General features: G+C 35.7%; 1 protein-coding gene across 1 annotated transcript in view; it reads right to left on the bottom strand.

Annotated features, from left to right (window-relative positions):
* Positions 1 to 20762, bottom strand: part of LOC150085866 (matrix metalloproteinase-2-like) — a 426755-nt gene that overhangs the window by 64274 nt on the left and 341719 nt on the right. Inside the window, exon 5 of the mRNA XM_090373545.1 lies at positions 7913 to 8181. Coding sequence (XP_090229671.1) covers positions 7913 to 8181 — 269 coding nt within the window. The remainder of the gene's footprint in view (positions 1 to 7912; positions 8182 to 20762) is intronic.

The raw sequence follows: 20762 nt of genomic DNA, 5'->3' as shown, positions 1-20762 counted from the left end.
AAGGATTCCATTCCTGCAAGGATAATTTAACTGACACGATCTGAGCAAACGTTGACATCAGAAGTTTTGAAACAGTAATCTGACCAAGGAAAAGAAGAAAAGAAGTCTCGCAGGTCATCCCATTTTGCATTCTTGTAATGCCAAACAACACGAGGTTGGGAATAGCCATGAGATAAAGGCTCCATTGGAGAAGAGACAATCACCAAGTTGTGATCTGAAGTGCCTAAAGGACCTCTCACTTCGACCGTGTACTTAGAAGGGTTGTTTCTGAGAAAAAGATCAAGCGTATTGGCTGTATGATTAGGATTGTCCGGTATTCTTGTAGGTAAATGAACAGTCTATGCTAGATCATTAGTAATTGCAAAAGCCTCAGCATCTCGACCTGCTGGGTCGGTGTAACTAGAAAACGGAAGCCAGCTGGAGTTGTGAACATTAAAATCACCAAGAAAAATTACCTCACTGTTAGGAAAGTTGGACTGGAGAAAGTCAAGTTGCAAAGAGAGGAAGTCAAAGAGCTCCAAGTGATTAGTGGAGTTGGGAGAACGGTAGAGACAACAGATGAATTTGACACAATGAGGTAGAGAGATTTTAAGCCAGAGAAGATCAAAGAGAGGAGATTCCAAATTGCCAAGTCTCTGACAGGGAATATCAGAACGGACATATGCACAAGTACCACCTTTGAGGCGAAAGGAATCATACAGCGAATAATTTGGGCATCTGAGATGAGCAGTACTTGAATCAACCGATAACTGAGATTCTGTCAGAAAAAGTACATGGGGTTTGGCAGACTGCAAGTGGAAATGGACATCGTTGAGATTAGAATTGAGACCACGTATATTTGTGAAATGAATTAGGAAGTCCTTGGGAGGTTTAGATCTTTTCGCAGAGAAGCTTGCTCTATTAGTTTGACAATTCATGGTGTATTCAATAGTAAGAAAAAGTGGGTGGGACATGCTGTATGAAATAATGAAATTTTTGGATATGGTGTACACGTGGTAAGAATATACCCAGATCCTTGACATAACGTGGCCTCGACAATGCTCCCCACATACACACTACTCGGACTCCCTCCAGTCACTATCTGGCAGAGTAGAGGTAGCAAGATTATACACTAGCTGATCCAGAAGCCTCCTAGAGAGTTGCCAATAGGTTCAGTCCGGTGTACTAACTAGCGGCCGGCCTGTGAACACCGTTTTAGAGCTGTACCCTCGAAATGTAAGGAATATTGGATCTCGCCACGACGTTCATCATAACCTCAAAAGTCATCAATCATACTGCATGATGGAAGAGATAGGGAAGGGTTGACCGGAACTTAGCTCTAGAGACTAAACATGGGTTCCACCACTTCAAGCCTCCAATAAGCAAAGTGGTAGTATTTCACCGGTTGATGAGAGTCATCTACCACCTAGTACTGCCTGGTAACATAGAGGGGCGGCGTTCCTCCATGTGGTGTGGGCGCCACAGCTCGACCCCTGCTTACGTTGGTTCACACCTGGGTGGTCACCCACCATGTACTTGTGCATGGAGGTTATACCCAGGATTACTAACAGTCCCACCATCGTGAAGGTGCAAGCAGAGGATTTGGCTGTCACAGACCGTCAGGACTTCGCCGAAATTGGGTCCACTTGACTTGAGTGTCACCCGAATATCAGTTCCATCAGCGTTTTAGACTCCCAGGTAGTAAGTACAGGTTGACTGGCATATCTGAGAGAATGTCTGTGACAACCTCAAGGACCAATTGGATGCACTTCCTTAGATTTTGTGTGTTTCTTAACTAACAGCATAACCCATCCTCCCTTCCTGTTCTTTCTGAACACATTGTACTCCCCAAATTCCAATTCTGCCCTGCTTATATCTGTGTGGCACCAAGTCTCTGATATCCCAACAATATAATAGCCACCTAAAAATAAATAATGGTTGGAAAGTGTAAAAGTCTGTAATTCTTAGCCAAAAGTGAACATTTACTTTTAGTCTCAGTAATGAAGAACAAACCTGAAAACTTTTTCAAAAGTAGTAACTGTAGAAAGAAAAGAACAAATAAAAATGCTTTTACAGCAACAAACAAAACTTGATAAACAAAAACCAACGTTGCTACAAAAATACCCAGTACTCAATCATTGTGCCAATACTGGGTAATTTTTAATCACGTTTAGTTGTTAGTTATGACACTCATTTATTGACCACTTAAAGATTACTGCATATATGCATCATGGCACATCATTTGGGTGCCTTTTGTTGTGTATATGTGCCAGAGCAGTGATCATGTTTAGCAGGTCGAGATGAAATGTGGTTTTAAACGGCCACTGCGTTTCATGGATTGATGTTATGCAAAAAGCTCCACAGGGATCAGTTTTGTGAACTATACAGGCACCCCCTGGCTTATGTAATACTATACAGGCATCTCCTGGCTTATGTAAAAACTTACATAAAGTCAAATTTCCGTAAGGAAATTTGACTTTATGTAAGTTTTTGCCAGCCAGTGCAAACTTAAAAAAATAACGGAAACGTATTTTGCATCGCATAGGAATAAAAGGAGGTGCCGTGAAAATATCATAATATGAATCAAATAACACATTATTTTTTTCGTAATTCGGTCCAAGACCTCAGAAGTTGAAATTTTTACTATATAACTAAGCTGCTTACCTCTCTAAAAGGTCATTTTTATAATGGAAATTACACTTTCATCATTATCATGTGTTCCATAATAAGAATCAATTTTGAATGCCTTTGTGATATTTTTCTTAAACACACATCTGGAGGTCACTACCATAAAGCAGTAAAAACAATTTGCACTTTCCAGTTTATTGGGCTTTTCTGTTAGCACAATCTATTATAAATGGGTAGTAAACTCGATCTTATTGCATTTGTGATAATACCAATAACTGGAATTCTATGGGTTTTTACGTTACAGTATTAAGGTGAAATGAGTTCCCCTTCACTGAAATCTTCAATCATAAATAAATTTTCAAAATCTGCTCTTCATTCCTATTTACTTATTACAATGGTGAAGGGAAAGGGACCAACAGAAAGTGCAAGTGCTGGCAGTTCTAGGAAACAAAACAAAGTTGATTTAGAAATGAAGATGATTAATTAAGAAGTACGAAGTAGGACAAAGTTTGTCATCTATTGTATTGAATTAAGTTTTGCTGCTTCTACAGTGAATGCTATTTCAAAGGGCAGTACATGTATAAAAGAACATGTTAAAGGATCAATGCATTTAAGATCAACAGTGATCACAAAACAGTGTTCAGGTGCTTTATCGAAGATGAAAAGCTATTAATAATATGGATGGAAAATCAGATTCAGAAGCAAGTGCCCCTGAGTCCAATGGCCATTCAAGCAAAAGCAAGAAGTATTTCTGAAGATATTAAGGATAAGTACGGTGAACCCCAAGCCAAGTTCTTGGTAAGCAACGGATGGTTTAATAGGTTCAAGCATCGTGCTGGTTACCAAAACATTAAAGTATGCGGTGAAGTCACTAGTGCCAATTCTGCAGCTGCAGAAAATTTTGTGATGTGCTGGGAAAAACCCCTTCTAAATCTCCACAGCCCTCAACTTCCACAGTGGCATGCTTATCAACTGGAGAGTTAATTCTGGCAACGATGCTAGAAAGGTAAACCTTGCTGACATTATGCCTGTCTCCTCTCTCTTTTTGTAATTTTTCCTGTGCGTGAGATAAATAAATCTATTTACATATCATTGAACATTTCTTTTTTGCTTCAATCAAATTCAGCACTCATAGTTGCAAGTGCTGCATAAGCATTTAGGGAAATTCCGACTTACGTAGAGTTTTGCAGAACGCAACCCTTACATAAATTGGGGAGTGGCTGTACTGTTTTTAATATTTATTAATGATTATTAATTTTAGAATAGAATTGGCATATTAATATATTACAATTCTTTAATTACAATATTTCAAGTTTGGTGTCTACGTTTTCTGATGATACAAAGGTGGATAATGACAATGATTAGGGTATGCGCATCAAGAAGATCTAGATATTATTATTATTATTATTAGCCATATAGTGCAAGGAAGCCTGAGGCTTATGCTGAACCAACCAAAAAAAAATAAAATTTCCGAGTTACCCTGAGAGAGAGAGAGAGAGAGAGAGAGAGAAGGGAATCACCAAGAAAGAGAAGAATGATGATATCCAACTCAGGACCCTGGGTGTGCCAAGCCCATACTCACCAGATGTAAGCCCCTGGGATTAATATATTCAGATTGGAAACTGAGGTTTAATAGTGATAAATGCACTTGCAGGAAACCCCAAACATTATTTAGCCCTCATCGTTAAAAAAAATTATCAGCATAACTCTGACATTGAATTTTGTTTCATGAGACTTATTGTGCCATGCATTTGGTACCAAACTTGAGGAATGGAGTATGAAGAAGATCTACAGGCAATTGTACAATCTGGCATGAAATTCTCAGAGCAATGCAAAGTAGTTGCTGGAAAAGCCCATGGGGTTCTGTCAATAATATACAGGAATTCTGTAAAATTCTAAAGCCAATAGGGCCAATGAGTGATTATCCCATTGTATAAAACACTGGTTGGCCACATCTGTAATACTGGATACAAGTTTGGAAACCTGATTTTAGGAAGAAGATAGATCTATTGGAAAGTGTGCAAAGAAGAGAGACAAGATTCATTGGAGGATACAAAAGGATATTCTGATCAAGAAAGATTGGGATTCTGTAAATTACAGTCTCTAGAAATGAAGCATCTGTGTTGTGATCTAACTGAAGTATATAAGGCTTTAGAAATAACTAAGTAAACACATGCTGATGGCATCTCAACTTTTCCTCAGATGAAACACGCAAAGAAGGGGGGGTATAAATTTAAATTGGGAAAGGATTGTTGCAGAACAGATGTGTGGAAATTCACACATCTGTTCAAACCAAAGAGTAATCAATTAATGGAATAAACTTCCAACTAATGGTGGAGGCTGGTGGAGGCAAGTAGTTTGAATAAATTTAAGGTAGGTTTGGATAAATTATTGAAAGAAATGAAACACGTAACCGAGTGGTCAGGAGCGAGAGTGCATAGCACGCATTCCTTAAGTGGACAGGGGTTCAAGCCTGTGACTACTAAATATGATAAATATTTCAATTGACGATTTATTGTAAACTCTACTGAATTGGTTGTCGTGCTGGAGTATAAACAGAAAAATTTAATTGTAAAAAAGGCCTTTTTTTTTTTTTTTTTTAAACTAGTTCTGTATAGATTTTGCTTCCTTATATGTTGCCAATACTAATATGCAGATGCAAATATAACCTTTTTTAGGTTATACTTTTATCCAGAAGTACAAACAATAAACAAGGAGGGGTTCAAATGAAATAAATAAGTATGGTATAGAAGGAAATCATATCTATAATAAATTTAGATGAATAAAAAGCCAACCACTGGCTATAGTCAAATAAATTTTGACCAAGGTGGCACCAGACAAAATTTAAAGTTAATTGGTTTTTAACTCATTTAAATTGTTATAGAAATTAATGTAGATACAATTTTCTTCTGCAACATTTTTATCCTTCATTTCATCCGTTTACTTTTCTTGCTTATTCTTTGTTGCAACTGCATTTTAAATTACATTTGTATCTCTAACTTTGCTTTTCCATTTTGTAATTAAGTTTTAAGTTGTATTCTGGTTGGGCAGCATGTGGATATAGCTACTCAGCGACCTCTGATTCTTGCCTGGTTATCTCTTTTTTATTATTTTCATATTCATTACTTTAATTATTATTGTTTGGTTTAATTTGAACTTAAAACACACATACACGAGGTGCATTCAAAAAATGAACAGTTGGGCTTACTAACCTAATCACCTTTAAGAGTACCTTTTTCTGCGCGCGCACGCCTTCCCAAGCTTTGAAACATTCTTTAAAATCATGTTTTTTTTAGTGCATGTAAGGTCGCGTTGGCATTTTTTTTTTTTTTTTTTTTTAATGACATCTAGTACTATAGAGGAACGACAATCCCAAAGCCCCATTTTCAGTTTCGGATTAGTCAGAATTCAGACTCTGGACTGTGCAAGGTCAGCGGAGTAGGGAGGCTACATGACTGGTATTTTTTGCAGCCAAGAACTGCTATCACCATGTGACTGGGTGCATTGTCATGGTGCAGGATCCACCCATTCTTCCATTTTTGAGGTAGTCTTTGTCTCACATTCTCATGCAAACATGTTAAAACCTCAATGTAGTAAGCCGCAGTAATGCTTCTTCCCCTGGTCACAAATTCATGGTGCACTATGCCCTCATTGTCAAAAAAAATTATCAGCACGACTTTGACATTGGATTTTGTTGCACGAGACTTCTTGGGCAGTGGGGACATTTTTGTGTGCCATTTGGATGGTTCCACCTTAATGGAACCATCCAAATGGTTCCACATAGCCGAACACCCAACTCTCATTCTCGGTGACCACTTTTCTTAGGAAGCTCGAATCCTGCATAGATTTTTTGAACAAATCACTTGCGATGGCTTTCCTGCAGTCTGCTTGATCATCCAACAGCAAGCGCGGAACAAACTTTGCACACATGCAACACAGCTCTAGATCGTGCAGCAGGATTGACAGACAATCCAGCTTCAAGAGCAATCTCAATTACCTATCACTTCGCAAGAGTTCCTTCACTTTCATGACATTTTCGTCATTTCGTGACATCAAAAGGCATCCACTGCGAGGTTCATCTTCCAGTGTTTCCTGTCCATTTTTAAACCAATTAAGCCACTCATAAACTGCTGTTTTCTTAAAATAATCATCTCAATAAACTTTCTGTAATGCTTGTAGCATCTCTGGAGCATACTTTCCAATTTAAAGACAGACACAGTGTTACTGAGTCACTTGAATATTTTCCTCATTGCCACCAAATTTAAAGAAGAACTTGATGTTAGCATGCTGTTCAAACTACAACATTCCACAATCAATCAGCTGTGACACATGGGTGAAGTTGTCAAGCCATTTCCACTTGGCATGTGTGCCCACCAAGGTCAATGCCCCAGGAAACCCTTATAGCCCTAACACAAACCATTTAAATACCAGCAAAATTTACCTAGGGCCTATAAAAAAAAATAGGGACCTGACAAAATAATTCAAATTGAATTGATTTTATTCAACAATAAAGTTCTATGTATTTGATTGAGTTTTGTTGCTTTTTTGGCCCTTTAAATACAGGTTTCTAAGATAAATTTTTTCTTCAGCTTTTTTGTTATTTTATGTTATCACAAAGTTCATACTGTGAGTAAGTTAGTGCTAGAATAAGTGTTGTGTAAATAACTTCAATACCAAATTTATAGAAATGCTTTTGAATTTCTTTAAAACCAAAAAATTAATTTTAATGCAGGGGAATTTTAATATGTTTTATATAATGTGGTTAGGCCTCCAAATGAAGCATACTCAGGGCACACGAACACCATAAGATGGGCCCCCTTTGATAGACAAGCAGTCCTCTTTATTTTCAGTAGTTTGCAAATTTAAAGTCTTTGAATGATACTCAGTATCTTCTCTAAAATCTGTTTTGACATTTTTTTGGATTTCTATTGCACTTTTCCCTAATTTTGAAACAAAATTTGATGCAATTTTACTAAAATCGCTCATTTTAAAAAGAAACAAAACATAAAACACCTTCTATTCAATGTGCTAATTCAGACTGACTTTAGATAAATAAGTGATTCATTCATTATCATATGTCTAGATGAGTTACCAAACATGCTCTGATAGCTGCAACTTGTTACAATGCCACAATTTCAAGATATGAATTGAGTCCGTGACCTTTTTGATCATGCCTCATATGTGCATTCAAATGTGATTAAGAGGAATTTTCAGGAAAGTACACTGAAATTTGGAAAAAAAAAGGTGGGCATTTATATTGCATAAAATATAAATTATGTGGTTAAATTTATGTTTTAATTCTTACCCGTCCCTTGAAGATGAATAATTCTCTTCTTATAACAGATATAGCATCAAAACTGGTATTACAAGTATCTGGAAATCCAGGTTTGGATGTTTCAGGGAAAGAAGTTGGCTGTTTTCCTTCTGGCTGATCTGTTGGCTGTGGAGTATATCGAGGAGTATGTGGACGTGGTTGTCTCCTTGTAGCAATAGTTGTAGTGACAGTTGGCTTTGTAGGAGATGGTGGTGCTCGTGGAGGTGGAAGTGGTGCCCATTTGGTAGGTTTACGAGGACCTAAAAAATACAACTAGCCATTATTCTCCCATACCATTTTCTCATTAATACAGTATATAACTGGTCTTCAGGTTTCACATATGGATGCACTGACAGGAAGGCTACCATTTCCACAGAGTATCCTTTGTTTTGTTACCAGAAAAGCATTATTATGCTTTTCTGGTAAAAAACTTTTCTGGTAATGAGCAATACATGAAAAAAAATTATGGATGCTAAAACAAAGAAAGATGATTTGGAAGTTAGAAATCAAGCATAGTAGGTTAAAATGTGTGAATGGTACATTTCATGAATGAGTTGCCTCAGCCTCTACTTCAAAAAAGAATTTCTCTAATGAGAAAGTGTTATTTGAAAGACCAATTCAATTTATTATGAAGGTAATGAGTCATTTTATAAATATGTGCCATTTAAAAGAAAAAAAAAACTGTTACGTCTTTGTTTACTCATTTGAAGCGATTACCAAAGAAATTTGTTATCATGTGAAATATGTTCCATTAAAAATTATGTAGTCAAGCAAAACTTTTTTCTTTTCTAATTAAAATGGATGTTTTTTTTTTTTTTTTTTTTTTTTGATTTGGTAGTTGTTGGCGCATCGGCTTCTGTGGCCATATTGCACCTCCCAAGGTTTTTGCAGTACTTTGATCCAAGCCCGAGGCGGGAATCGAACCCGCGACCTTTGGGTTGCCGGGCAGGTACTTTACCCACTCGGCTAGCCCGGTCGGCCTTAAAATGGATGTCAACATAAGTTAATTATTTTAATTAAATAATTAATTTATGCTGGGTAACCTAAACTTAAAAAAACACTTATGTACGGCTATCATTTATATAATTGTGCTTTTTTCAAGTCTATCCTACTTTACTTTCTTGCATTCGCATGGCTATGCAATACAGCTTTTTTTTTTTTTTTTTTTTAGAATTTTGTAATTTGCATATATGCATTTCTTTAAGTTTTTTGTGTACTTCTCATTAGTGGGTCATACATGAACAGTTTTACCCTTCAGTTTGGTCTGGCACAGTCCAAACTGAAGTTTAGACTGCATTGTAGGATTATATTTATTTGAGGAAAGTAAAAAAAAATTTTGCCATGTGTGGTGTATCTGCTAGGAGGTGAGCAATACTGAGAGAGGTGTTCATCATGGAAAATGAAGCAAACATAGTTTGTCGGTCACTATTGTAGATGGGGAAATCAATCAATGCATGCTGGATGTGGCCACCAATCCACTGTGGTGGATTGGTGGCCACAAGCAGATAAAGATGTGTTAAGTGTGTGTGGCCTATCCACAGTCAGACTAGCATGCAGAGCCGCTCAAAAGCGTGGGGAATGCGTGATCAACATGCAGGTGGCAAATCAAAAGGGCAGCAAATACCATAAAAATTGAAAACCAGCACTAGCCTCTACGAATACATTTTATACCAATAGGAGCCCTAACTATTTTGTTTTTCGTGTTATGTATGATTGTGTTGATTGTTAAGTGTATACTTTGTGCGAAATTTGTATTAAATGATTGCAGCGCCAAGTCGCAGACAATGTCCTCGTGTGTTTGTGCAAGGGAGGATTCAATCAGGACTAAAATACAAGATGTGTAGACATGGCGTGTGAGAAGACAGAATATTATCATTTAGAAAAGCGTTTCTATCGCTAACTTTTTTATTAATTTAGCCCGATCTTGGTCCAGTCCCCTAAGCCTAAATTTTTAACCCTAACTTAAAAATTTCTCCCCTAAAAAAAACTAATTTTTTTCTGTAATTTCTACTCAATTTACAAAATTGAAACTCTCAATATACATAATTTAAAGTAAATCAAAGAAATTACATAAGTAATTTCTTTGATTTCCTTTAAATTTCAGCAAAAACAATTAATTAATGCAAAAACAGCAAAAATGTACGATCAAATATTAATTTTTGTAATTATGACCACAAAAAACAAGCAGGTAATTACAATCTTTTATAATCAAGGTGATTATAAAACGTGTCACTGTGTTTAAATTTTGTGTCATTGCCGCACCGCTGACTAAAACAAAACTTACACAAAGCAATTATTGACATTCAGCCAAGGTTATTTCACTGTTACCAAGGTGATACAGAGAGGAAAAAAAAAGTGAGCAGCTGTTTCTTGGACAAGAAAAAGTTGCGCATTATTGCTTTCAAACAAAAATTTGCATTATTGCTGTTATGATATTTTGCTTTGTAATTGTTGCAGGCAACAATATTGGTACGGCATGTTTGCTGGATGTATATTTGATCTTCTAACAAAATTTACAGAAAACATTTCTATTAATAGCTGTATTATAAGTTATAAAATAATTTGTTATTGTGTGGGTACTGGAGAACATTTTTTCCGTTTCTAACATGTGCTTGTCAATAATCCCTCTGGAAATATTAGCAAGTGAACTGCATTATAAATTTCAAACATCGCTGAATAGCTTGTCCTTGAATGCAAATGACTACAGTTACTTTCTTTTGAGTGACTGCATGTTTTCGTCTTGTACAGATGTTTTACTGTGGAAAGTTCTTTGCAGTAAAATCAATCAGTAGTAGTCCTTTATTGTATTTAAAGTAATTGATTATGGTGGGGGAATGGAAACGGTTTTTTCTCCTAATTGATGTAGCACTTTTGAATTTTCCCAAAGCAGATTATCTGAACACAATGTAAATTAGAAGGGCAGTAAAAGATTTGATAATTGGTGCCAGGTGGGCAACATTCCAACAAATAAATTTTCTGTTTATATTCCGGGGTGACCACACGGTCAGAGGAGATCCCAAGACAGACAGAGAATACAAGAAACAGCACTGCATTTAGCAGTCATGGGCTTTGATTGTTGTTGTTAGGTTTTCAGGAGCATTAGCAACTAAGGCCATATTGCTCCGGGGATATGCAGTGGTCATTCCCTGACCTTTCAGCAATCCTCCGTATTTGGTGGTCACGGGCTCGAACCCTGGTCTAATCAAGAAGCGTGTGCTACACACTGCTGCTCCTGCCCACCTGGCTATGGAGGCACCACTTTGATTGTGTGAAATAACCTTCCCACAGTAAAAACAAAAGTAGAGATAGGGATTAAATCTGTTTTTCAATAGGGTATATCTTTTTTATTGCAGCTCAGAACAGGAAATGCAGACTTCGAACAGGAAATGCAGACTTCGAACAGCATATGACCCTGGATGGTGAATTCGGCTTGTGTACTAAAAAATAATTTCTCCCTTTGTGATAACATCAAATGCATACCAAGGAAATACTGAAATATTTTCTAACAATACTTTTTTAACAATCCATTAGCCGTAATCCGTTAGTTTTGTATTGTTAGAAAATACTGCAGTTTTATGATCAATACACATTTCAAAATACAATCCACTATTCACAGCAGATGTTTTTTTTTCTTCTTTTGCGCACAAGTTTTCAAAGTTTATAATGCAGCTATCAATAAAAATATTTTCTTGATCAAATATACATAGATCAAATATACATTCACAAAATGTGCTGTACCAATATTGTTCCCTAAAAACAATTACAATAAACCAAACATTTTTGTTTTTATCAAATGTGCATTGTAGTGATCAGTTTTACATCAGTTTTTTCCATTTCCAGTGTGGCTTCTGATAGATGAATTTCCTTGATTTTGTGTTAGTAAAACTGAAAGGTGGTAGATGACGCTCATCAACCGGTACAATACCACCACTTTGCTTATTGGAGGCTTGAAGTGGTGAAACCCATGTTTAGTCTCTAGAGCAAAGTTTCCGGCATCCCCCCCCCCCCATACTTCTCCTTCAACCCATGCACGGTACTAAGTACTATAGGTTTTGATACCTTTCGTGCTTGGGGTTTTCATAAAAAAAAAAAAAAAAAAATTGAAGAAAGGAATATAGTCTTTTTTCTTTATCTAAAACTATTGTTGTAATTCTTTCTTTGTTTCTTATGCCAAGAAACAGTAGCCTGCGTGTCTTTTTTTTTTTTTTTTCCCTGCCTTCTCAATAAAGCTTTCTGCTCTGGTATTGTGATGCAATATCGGAGCAGAACATTCTCACGCCATGCAAACTAAACTCCCTTTTGTAAACAGAGGTGTGCATGCACTAAAACAACAAACAGAGTATCATGTTTCATGAGCCCTAGGCTAGTTAGGGCGGGGGTGAAAACAATTACTGAAAATGGCTTAAAAAATGCACACTTGATATCACATTTTTGTTGTTTGCATGAAATTGAATAGAAATTTCTGAAAATTGAAGTGGGAAAATCAAAGGAAACAATTATGGCTATAGCAAGTTTGAGCTCTCTGGATAGAGTAAAAATTATAGAATTTATTTGTTGAAACTTGTTGGGGTAAGTATGTCCCCCAATGGAAGTAAATCAGGTAGTAGTAAAATTTTATGATTAGTGCAAATAATAAAGGCAAGTGTTTTCAACTCATTAATTAAATAAAAGAATCAGTTAAAATTACTCAAATATCTTAGAGCAAAATACACTAAATATTAATTTTTAAAATCATTAAAAAAAAATTTATTGGATTAATTACCCAGGCAAGAAGTTTCCAAGGAAAAAATGAAGTCGAGCAGAATATCAAAAAAGAACAGAAAGACAAGTATGTTAAAGTACTGCAAAAGTACTACAACTATAGCACATGCAGAAAAAAGTAATAAATTGGACCAAATTTCTGATGACGATAAAGTAATGGGACAACTTATAGTGGAGCAAGAAAATTATGCTTCTATTGAAGGTGAAAAATCAGAAGCAATGGATGAAAACATTCCCATAGAAGCCATCAAGGATTCTGGTCATTGGCCCAAAATTTTATCAAGAAAGTGGATAGACAAGTTGGTGGAAATTGGACCTAAACAAGGAATAATGTTTCATTTTTTCTTCGAATGAAAAAGGACTTTTTTTCAAGTGTATATATTATACAAAGACATTCGCAAACGACGAAAAGGTAAATCATGACTGGTTAATATATTCACTTTCAACAAACAGTATATATTGTTTTTATTGTAAAATACAATAGACTCTTGATTTTCCGGGATAGATGATAAAAAACAAATCCCGGATAATCGATTTCCCGGTTAATCCAAAAATATAGAAGTCTCCGACATACGTAAGAGATACTTTCCAGGACTTCTTACTTCGTCGAGTTTTATGTAACTCAGGAATGACTAGTAACATATTGCAACTAATGTATATTATTATTGACAAATATGAATTTAGCGCGATACTTGTTAATGTTTGACCATTGTTTGACCACATCCTTATTTTATTATTTTCATTTTCTGATCCAAATCGATCGCTTTCCTTTTGTTGGTAGATTTACTTGTAGCTGCGCTCTCTTAGTCAGCACCATGATAACGGTCAAAATGAAATTTTCTGTAAAAAACTTCACAGGGTTAAGGCGAAAACTCACTATTATCACCCCACTTGAGCTCACATTTTACTAAAGCAAATTTCTGGAGGTCATGACCATAAAACAATAAAAACAATTTGAACTTTCTGGTTTATTGGGCTTTTCAGTTAGTACATTTAATTATAAACGGGTAGTAAACTCGATCGTATTGCATTTGTAAAAATAACCATAGCTAGAATTCTGTGTGTTTTTACGTTATTGTGTGAAATGTGTCTCCCCTTCACTAGAATCTTCAGTCATATAAAAAAAAAAAACATAAATAATTTGTAGGAATCTTCTCTTCTTTCCTATTTTTTGCTTGTTACTCCGTATCTCACTTGTGCAATTTGTGCGTGCCGTGATCGTCATTATTGATTGCTTATTTTATTTATTTTTTTTTTGTTGTTTTAAATTTTACAATCCTAAAAAAAAAAAAAAATTGAGTGAAAAGAAATTTACGTAAATCCGTACTTGCGTAAGTCAGAGACTTACTGTATCAAAAAATGTTCAGCAACCTACGTAAAAAATATGGTGATAGATAAAAAAAACTTACCACACAACTACTCGCGTTTCCAATACGATGCTTCCCTTTATTTTTTCAATGTCGATTTTAAACATAATAGCTTCCCTTTATTTTGCGTATGGTTTGGTTACCAACATTATAATGGTTCTTTAAAGATTTAATGGATGCACAGTTTTGTTTAATTTGAAAGCACAACTCTTGCATTTGCCCATCATTTTCGCAGTTTCTAAACAAAAAAAAAGTTACTATAAAAAAAAAAAAAAAATTCCGACATTCCTGACATAAATAAAGAAACAAAATTTGCCCTTTTGCTGTGCGACTGAACACAACAATTGACACGATGCACTAAATCAAACTAAACATTTGGTCTCTCTTTTTTTTTTTTTTTAGCAATAGGTGTGAAGACAGCAGGGGTTACAAGATAATAGGTACACTAATCTTCCAATGACGACTTATAACGGCAGTTCTTATCGCTTATTTACAAGTTGCAAAATAACTGTTTATACCTATTCTAGTTATTACTTGAATTTTATGATTTCTGGTTGTTTTTTTTTTTTTTTATTTGAAGTCTTGAAGTGTCCCAGTTAATCCGATCCTGGTAAATCGAGAGTCTGTTGTTGTTATTGGGTTTTAGGAGCATCGGCAACTAAGCCCGTGTTGTTCTGTGTACATTGTCTGTAAATTGCATGTGTTCTAAGGTTGATTTTGTTTTGCTGGACAAAAAACAGGAAAAACAAAACATGCTACCTTCACCTGAGACCGACTAACTTAGCCACGTTGTGAAAAGGACTCATAAAAATTTCTCATCTAGACATGACTGCAGTTATAGTTCAGACACAGCATGGGTTTGTTAAGGAAAAGTCTTGTCTTACAAATCTGATTGGATACTATGATGTGGTCACAAAGGAACTGGATGCAAAGAATCATTTTTATATCATATACCTGGATTTCAGGAAAGCCCTTGATACTGTGGTACATGGAAGATTACTGTAAAAATTGCCCTTAATGCCATACAGTAGTATGGAATTAAGGGCAAGTTGCTACAATGGATAAAAGGATGGTTGAGTGGGAGATGACAGAGAATGGTTATCAATAGAAACTAGTTTTCATGGACTAATGTTATCAGTGGAGTCCCCTGAGAGAGTGTTCTTCCCTGGACCTATTGAATTTAACTGACCACTTGGCTAAAAGTTAAGCAATTTTTGCAGTACCATATGGTAAAGCTCACTGATCTCAATCAATATTAATTCTAGCATACTATATGCGATCGAGGTTAATGCAACAGAAACATATAATGTTAAATTATGAAATTAATTTTTGCTCTAGATCACTTAAGTCACATTTACATATAACAGAAATTTTATAATATTGCGAAGTATTACACTTCCGCACCTGGCTACTTCATAATGTCATCCAGATGGCAACTGAAGTTTAACATAAAAAATGTAAAGTACTGCATATAGGTAGCAGTAACCCCAAAGTAACATATCAACTGTGTAGTACTACACTCAGGTAGTGGAGAATGAAAAGGACCTGGAGGTAACTGTGCAGTCAGATATGAAGTTTTCTGAGCAGTGCAAAAAAGGCTGCAAGAGTAGCTCATGGTGTTTTGTCAATGATTTACAAGAATTTTGCTAGCAGGGATAAGGGGATGATTGTCCTCTTGTATAAGGTAATGGTCAGGCCACACCTTGAGTACCATATACAGGTCTGGAGGCCTCAATTTAGGAAATATGTAGAGCTGCTGAAATGAGTACAGAGAAGGGCAACAAGATTGGCGAGTGGAACAATGGGTTGGTGTTACCAAGAAAGGCTTACATTATGCAAATTGCAGCTTCTGGAGACTAGGCACCTGTGAGGTGATCTAATTGAGGTGTATAAGGCCTTGAATGGATTGAGCAAACTCGATGCTAATGGGATTCTTTCTCTTGCTCAGATTACTCACCTGAGAGGACATAAATTCAAATTTAGGAAAGACAACTGTAGAATAGATGTTCAGAAATTTGCATTTAGTCAGCAGGTGATTGATAGTTGGAACAAACTTCCATATGGTGTAGTGGAGGTCGGCAACTTAAATAAGTTCAAGGCAGAACTAGATAAACATTTGGAATGGATGGATAGGTGAAATGGGAAGGGTTTTTTTTTTTTTTGGTTGATGCTATATAAGCTTGCTTTCTTGCATCATATGCCTCTATTAATGGCAATGCTAATAATGTGCACCCATATAAAATTATTGAAATTGAAATAAAAAAATTCTGAGCTAAAATTTGTATTATTTTCTACTTTAAAAGGCATATTTTTTAAATTAAAACACAGGTGCACATACCCCTAGGAACCACAAACAGTAAACTACATTCATTATATGAATTAATTTTTATTCTGTGAGAGTTATATGTCTTACAATTAGAAAATTAGTTATGATAAAAAATAATTAGTAGGAACATGTACTGAACTCTTGACAAGAGTTCAATACATGTTCCTACTAATTATGTTTTATCATAACTAATTTTCTAATTGTAAGAAATGTATAAGAATTTATACAATTGTATAAGAATAAGAATTTCTAATTGTATCGAAGAATGTATGCAGTGAGAATAGAACCCTGAAACTCCATAATCGTTTTACTGGAATTTTATTCCATACATTTGTGAAGGTATTATTATTACATAATATTCATAATACCTTCACCTAATGATTTCTTAATACGGTATCTCATGATTCTCAGTCATAAATATTGAATGAAATCTGTAAAAATTACAATTGTATATCCAAAATGAACAAACATGTTTCCTTAAGTTTGATTATACTGCATTTTTTGTAAGAGAGTCAATAAGAATGGCATTGCTTAAAGATATTATAAAATAAATTTCTAACTATAAAAGTTGTTCTAATCCGAACAAGCATCTCAAAATTCCAAAAAAAAAAAAAAAAAAAAAAATCTATTAATAATCCTCAAGCCAATTTTTATGGTCTTTTTCATAGGCAGTAATGTAGATCTTGAGCACACTTCAATATGGTATTGGTCGATAATTCAATGCTAACCCAAAATCTTATTTTTTCGATTAACTTTCAAGTAGTTTTGCATAATATGAAGGAATTGGAATCAAAACTAAAAATTTGACAACAAAAATAGAAATATTTATGGAATTTTCTTTAAAATGATGCATATCATATCCCATTGTAATTAGTTAATAATTGGTAATTTGATTCTGCAAAAGAAAATGATGCCACAAGTTGAAAAATCAAATTTTACATTTATTATTTTGGAAACACACAATTTTCTTCTGGAATCGAAAATGAGAATAATTTTCCTGGGATCTCCTAAAGTCCTAGTGAGTAGAAACAAAATTTACCTTATTTCTCTTAAGTCAAACGATTTATAAAATAGAATGGTGGACAGACAGGCAGAAGGACACTTCAAGAATTATGTATGGAATAGGATTATTATGTGGTTTAGTGTATCAGTTTCAGTAAAATTTAATTTAAATTTGTGTCATTGTGTTCATATTACTAGTAAAAACTAAAAGTTTTTTCCTTTTAAAAATATGATGCAAAGGGGCACCAAATACTTGCTGCATGCAGGTGGCCAAGGAGCCAGGAAAGGCCCTGTGTATTACTACTCTGTATCTGATGTGTACTGGATATCGATGGTTTGAGATTTCTTTATACGGAGTAGCTTATTATTGACTTAACTTTGCCAGATGTGTTGTCATTGTTTAAGACAGCGTTTCCCAAACTGTGTTCTGTGGTACACTAGTGTTCCGTGAAAAATCGTAATTAATAATTAAAAAATAAAATAATATAAATAAATTCTGCATATTTGTAACATAGACCACTTTTGTATCATTATAATTTTTAACAATTTTTTTTCAGTTATTAATATACTGGCATGGGCTAATAATCAAATAGACTGCGAAACACTTTATTTTGGTGAGCTTTTGCATAGAGAAAGTATGCATAGAGGTAATGGCATCTATGAAAAGGTAGCAACATAGTGATCCAATATGCCATTCGTATGCGATTTAGACTGGAGTTCATAGGTTGAGGGAGAGGGGGAAGCGAACTGATATCATAACTAAACTCGCTTCCTTGTATAAATATTTTTTTTTGATAATTATCAGTATTTCGAAATATTATTATTAAAATAAATGACCGTGGATTTGTGGTTGAAAAAAGGAAGTTTAAAATGAGAAGCAAGTACTTCTAGTGTTGTAACTGTGCTCAATGAAGATGAACACAATATTGTCACACTTCAAAGTGAGGATGAACAAATGCAGCCTTTTGTTCCCCAAAAATCCGAAGTGAAAAAACAGGAACCAACTAATAAAAGACCAAAACGAAAGTATGATGACAGTTATTTGAATTTCGGCTTTACACGTGTTGGAAATAAAGATGCTCCTGATGCACAGTATGTCGTATGTAATAAAATATTAGCAAACGGTTCTTTGGATCCCGCTAAACTTGTGTTCCGTAAATATATTGTGAGATGAAAAGTGTTCCGTGACTAAAAAATGTTTGCGAAATGCTGGTTTAAGACATTACTTCTTTATAATGAAGTTGTAGTCTGAGGTTGGTGTACTAAAGGATTAGTCTATGGGATCTGTATCAGTTTTAGGCTAGGTCAGCACATTCATTTCCAACAATACCAACTTAACCTGGGGTCCAACAAAAGAGGGCTTGTTGTTTGTTCTCATTTAACTTAGTCAGGGTATTCTAGATCTGTATGAGTAAACAATTATCACTCTTTGTATTCTGCTGTATAGCTTAAATAGCACCAAATGGAGTCTGTATATATAAAATTTAAGGCTGAGTGAATAACACGGAGTTCTACAGTATAGCTGTTACCAGGGCCGTGTAAAGGAACTTGGGGGGGCCCAGATCCAAAATTAGTTAAGAGGCCTTGTTTATTTATGTTGAGACTTTGATGGCTCCATTGATTGGGGTGCCCTAAATCGGGGGCCCTGGTGTGGTGCATCCTGTGCAACCCCCCATTTGCACAGCCCTGGCTGCTACATTCAGTGGGGAGTTTCTTGGCTATGATAATGCTGGGAAATGATGCTGCCACACAAACACGACTGTCAGTTTTAGATCCATCCATGTAGGTTTGTGTGTATTGTGCATGCTGAGTTCTCAATGTAGCATGAATTTGCGGTATGTTCTGTTGGGATAAGTTGTTTTCCCCATGCTGTAAATGAAAGGTCATGCAGCGGTATATGATACATCCAATATGGGATTATACAAGAGGCAGTAGATTTTATCTTACCAAAGTCCAGTTGCCAATCAGCGAGCAGTGAGCAAAAGCATATCCCTGTTGACAGATTTGTAAATGTGTATGCTCTGTAAAGGTTTTCCCATTCGGAAGAGAAAAGTCCATTGCAAGTTGGGTGGTTCAGTTTCCCTTTGAGTTTTTCTCTATAGTGTAACAAAAGCATTTGTTTGCATAGATCCAAGGAGGTTTCATTTACTTTGGCATATAAGCTCTGAACTGGTGACGTACAGTAAGAAAAAGAGCACAGGTGTACAGGATCAAGTCAATGTAAAGTGCATGGTCTAGCAGAACTATGGTCTAGACATGACCATATTAATGCATGGTACAAATGCAGTAGCGTGTAATGGTCAGCTCTCCATGTAATGCCAGAGAGCACTCTTAAAATTTTTAGCTTCTTAAGACAAGTAATCCAGAGTGCTTTAATATGTTCAAGGAAGGTAAGTTTTTGGTCAATTACAACACCAAGAAAGTTGACACTAGGAACCATTGGGATGATTTCATTTTCTATCAATGTTCTGGGTCTGGATATAGGTTACACTTTTTACAGACGTGTATCCCAACAGTCTTTTAAGGGTGAGAGATGAAAACCATTGTTTTGGGACCATCCAGCAATTTTGCTGATGGCACCTTGCAGCTGTCTTTTCACTATTTGCATATCAGGGGATCGCAATGGCAGAAGATAGTGAAATCATCAGCATACAGGATAGTGGATACTTTTTGTGGTAGGTCCTGTGTTATTGAATTCATTATTATATTGAACACAGTAACACTTAGCACTGAACATTGTGTGTCTCCTTTTTTCCTGGATAAAATTAGAAGATAAGTGGTTGCAAACTCTAACTTGAAATGAGTGTGACATAGGAAGTTTCTGATAAACTGTGGCAGATGTCCATGTAGTCCCAGATAGTATAGGTTTCGCATTATACCATATCAAGGCTTTTTCAATGTCAGAGAGAACTAGGGCAAAGTGTTCTTTTTGTAAAAAAAGGGATCTAACATCAGCGATTATGACCAAATAGATGAAAAGCTAAATGCAAGGATTGCAGCCTCAGGATGCCTGTACCATGCCATTAACAGAGGGCTTATCAGCAAGAAGGTGAGCAAGAGGACCAAGTTAACTGTGTACAAGTCCACCTATGTACCAACCTTGACATACAGCTGTGAGTCATGGATCCTTTCCTCTCAGCATCAGAGCCTACTGCAGGCTGCTGAGATAAGGTACCTTATCTCAGAGTAGAGTGAAACAGAAGACAAGCGTCAGAAGACAGCGTAGAGTGAAACAGAAGACAAGACAAGATCAAAATCAGACACCAGATCAGTCTGCAATCAAACTAAATGGGCTGCATTAAATGGAATGCAGATCCAAGAAGCCCAACTTCGGTGGTGTGGCCACATTGTCATATTGGATGACAACTGGCTTCCATGTTTAGCC

Source organism: Mastigoproctus giganteus, chromosome 5 (genome assembly GCF_048544385.1).
Source record: "Mastigoproctus giganteus isolate SK-2022 chromosome 5, ASM4854438v1, whole genome shotgun sequence".
Taxonomy (NCBI): Eukaryota; Metazoa; Arthropoda; class Arachnida; order Uropygi; family Thelyphonidae; genus Mastigoproctus; species Mastigoproctus giganteus.
This window is presented reverse-complemented; position numbering and strand designations above follow the sequence as displayed.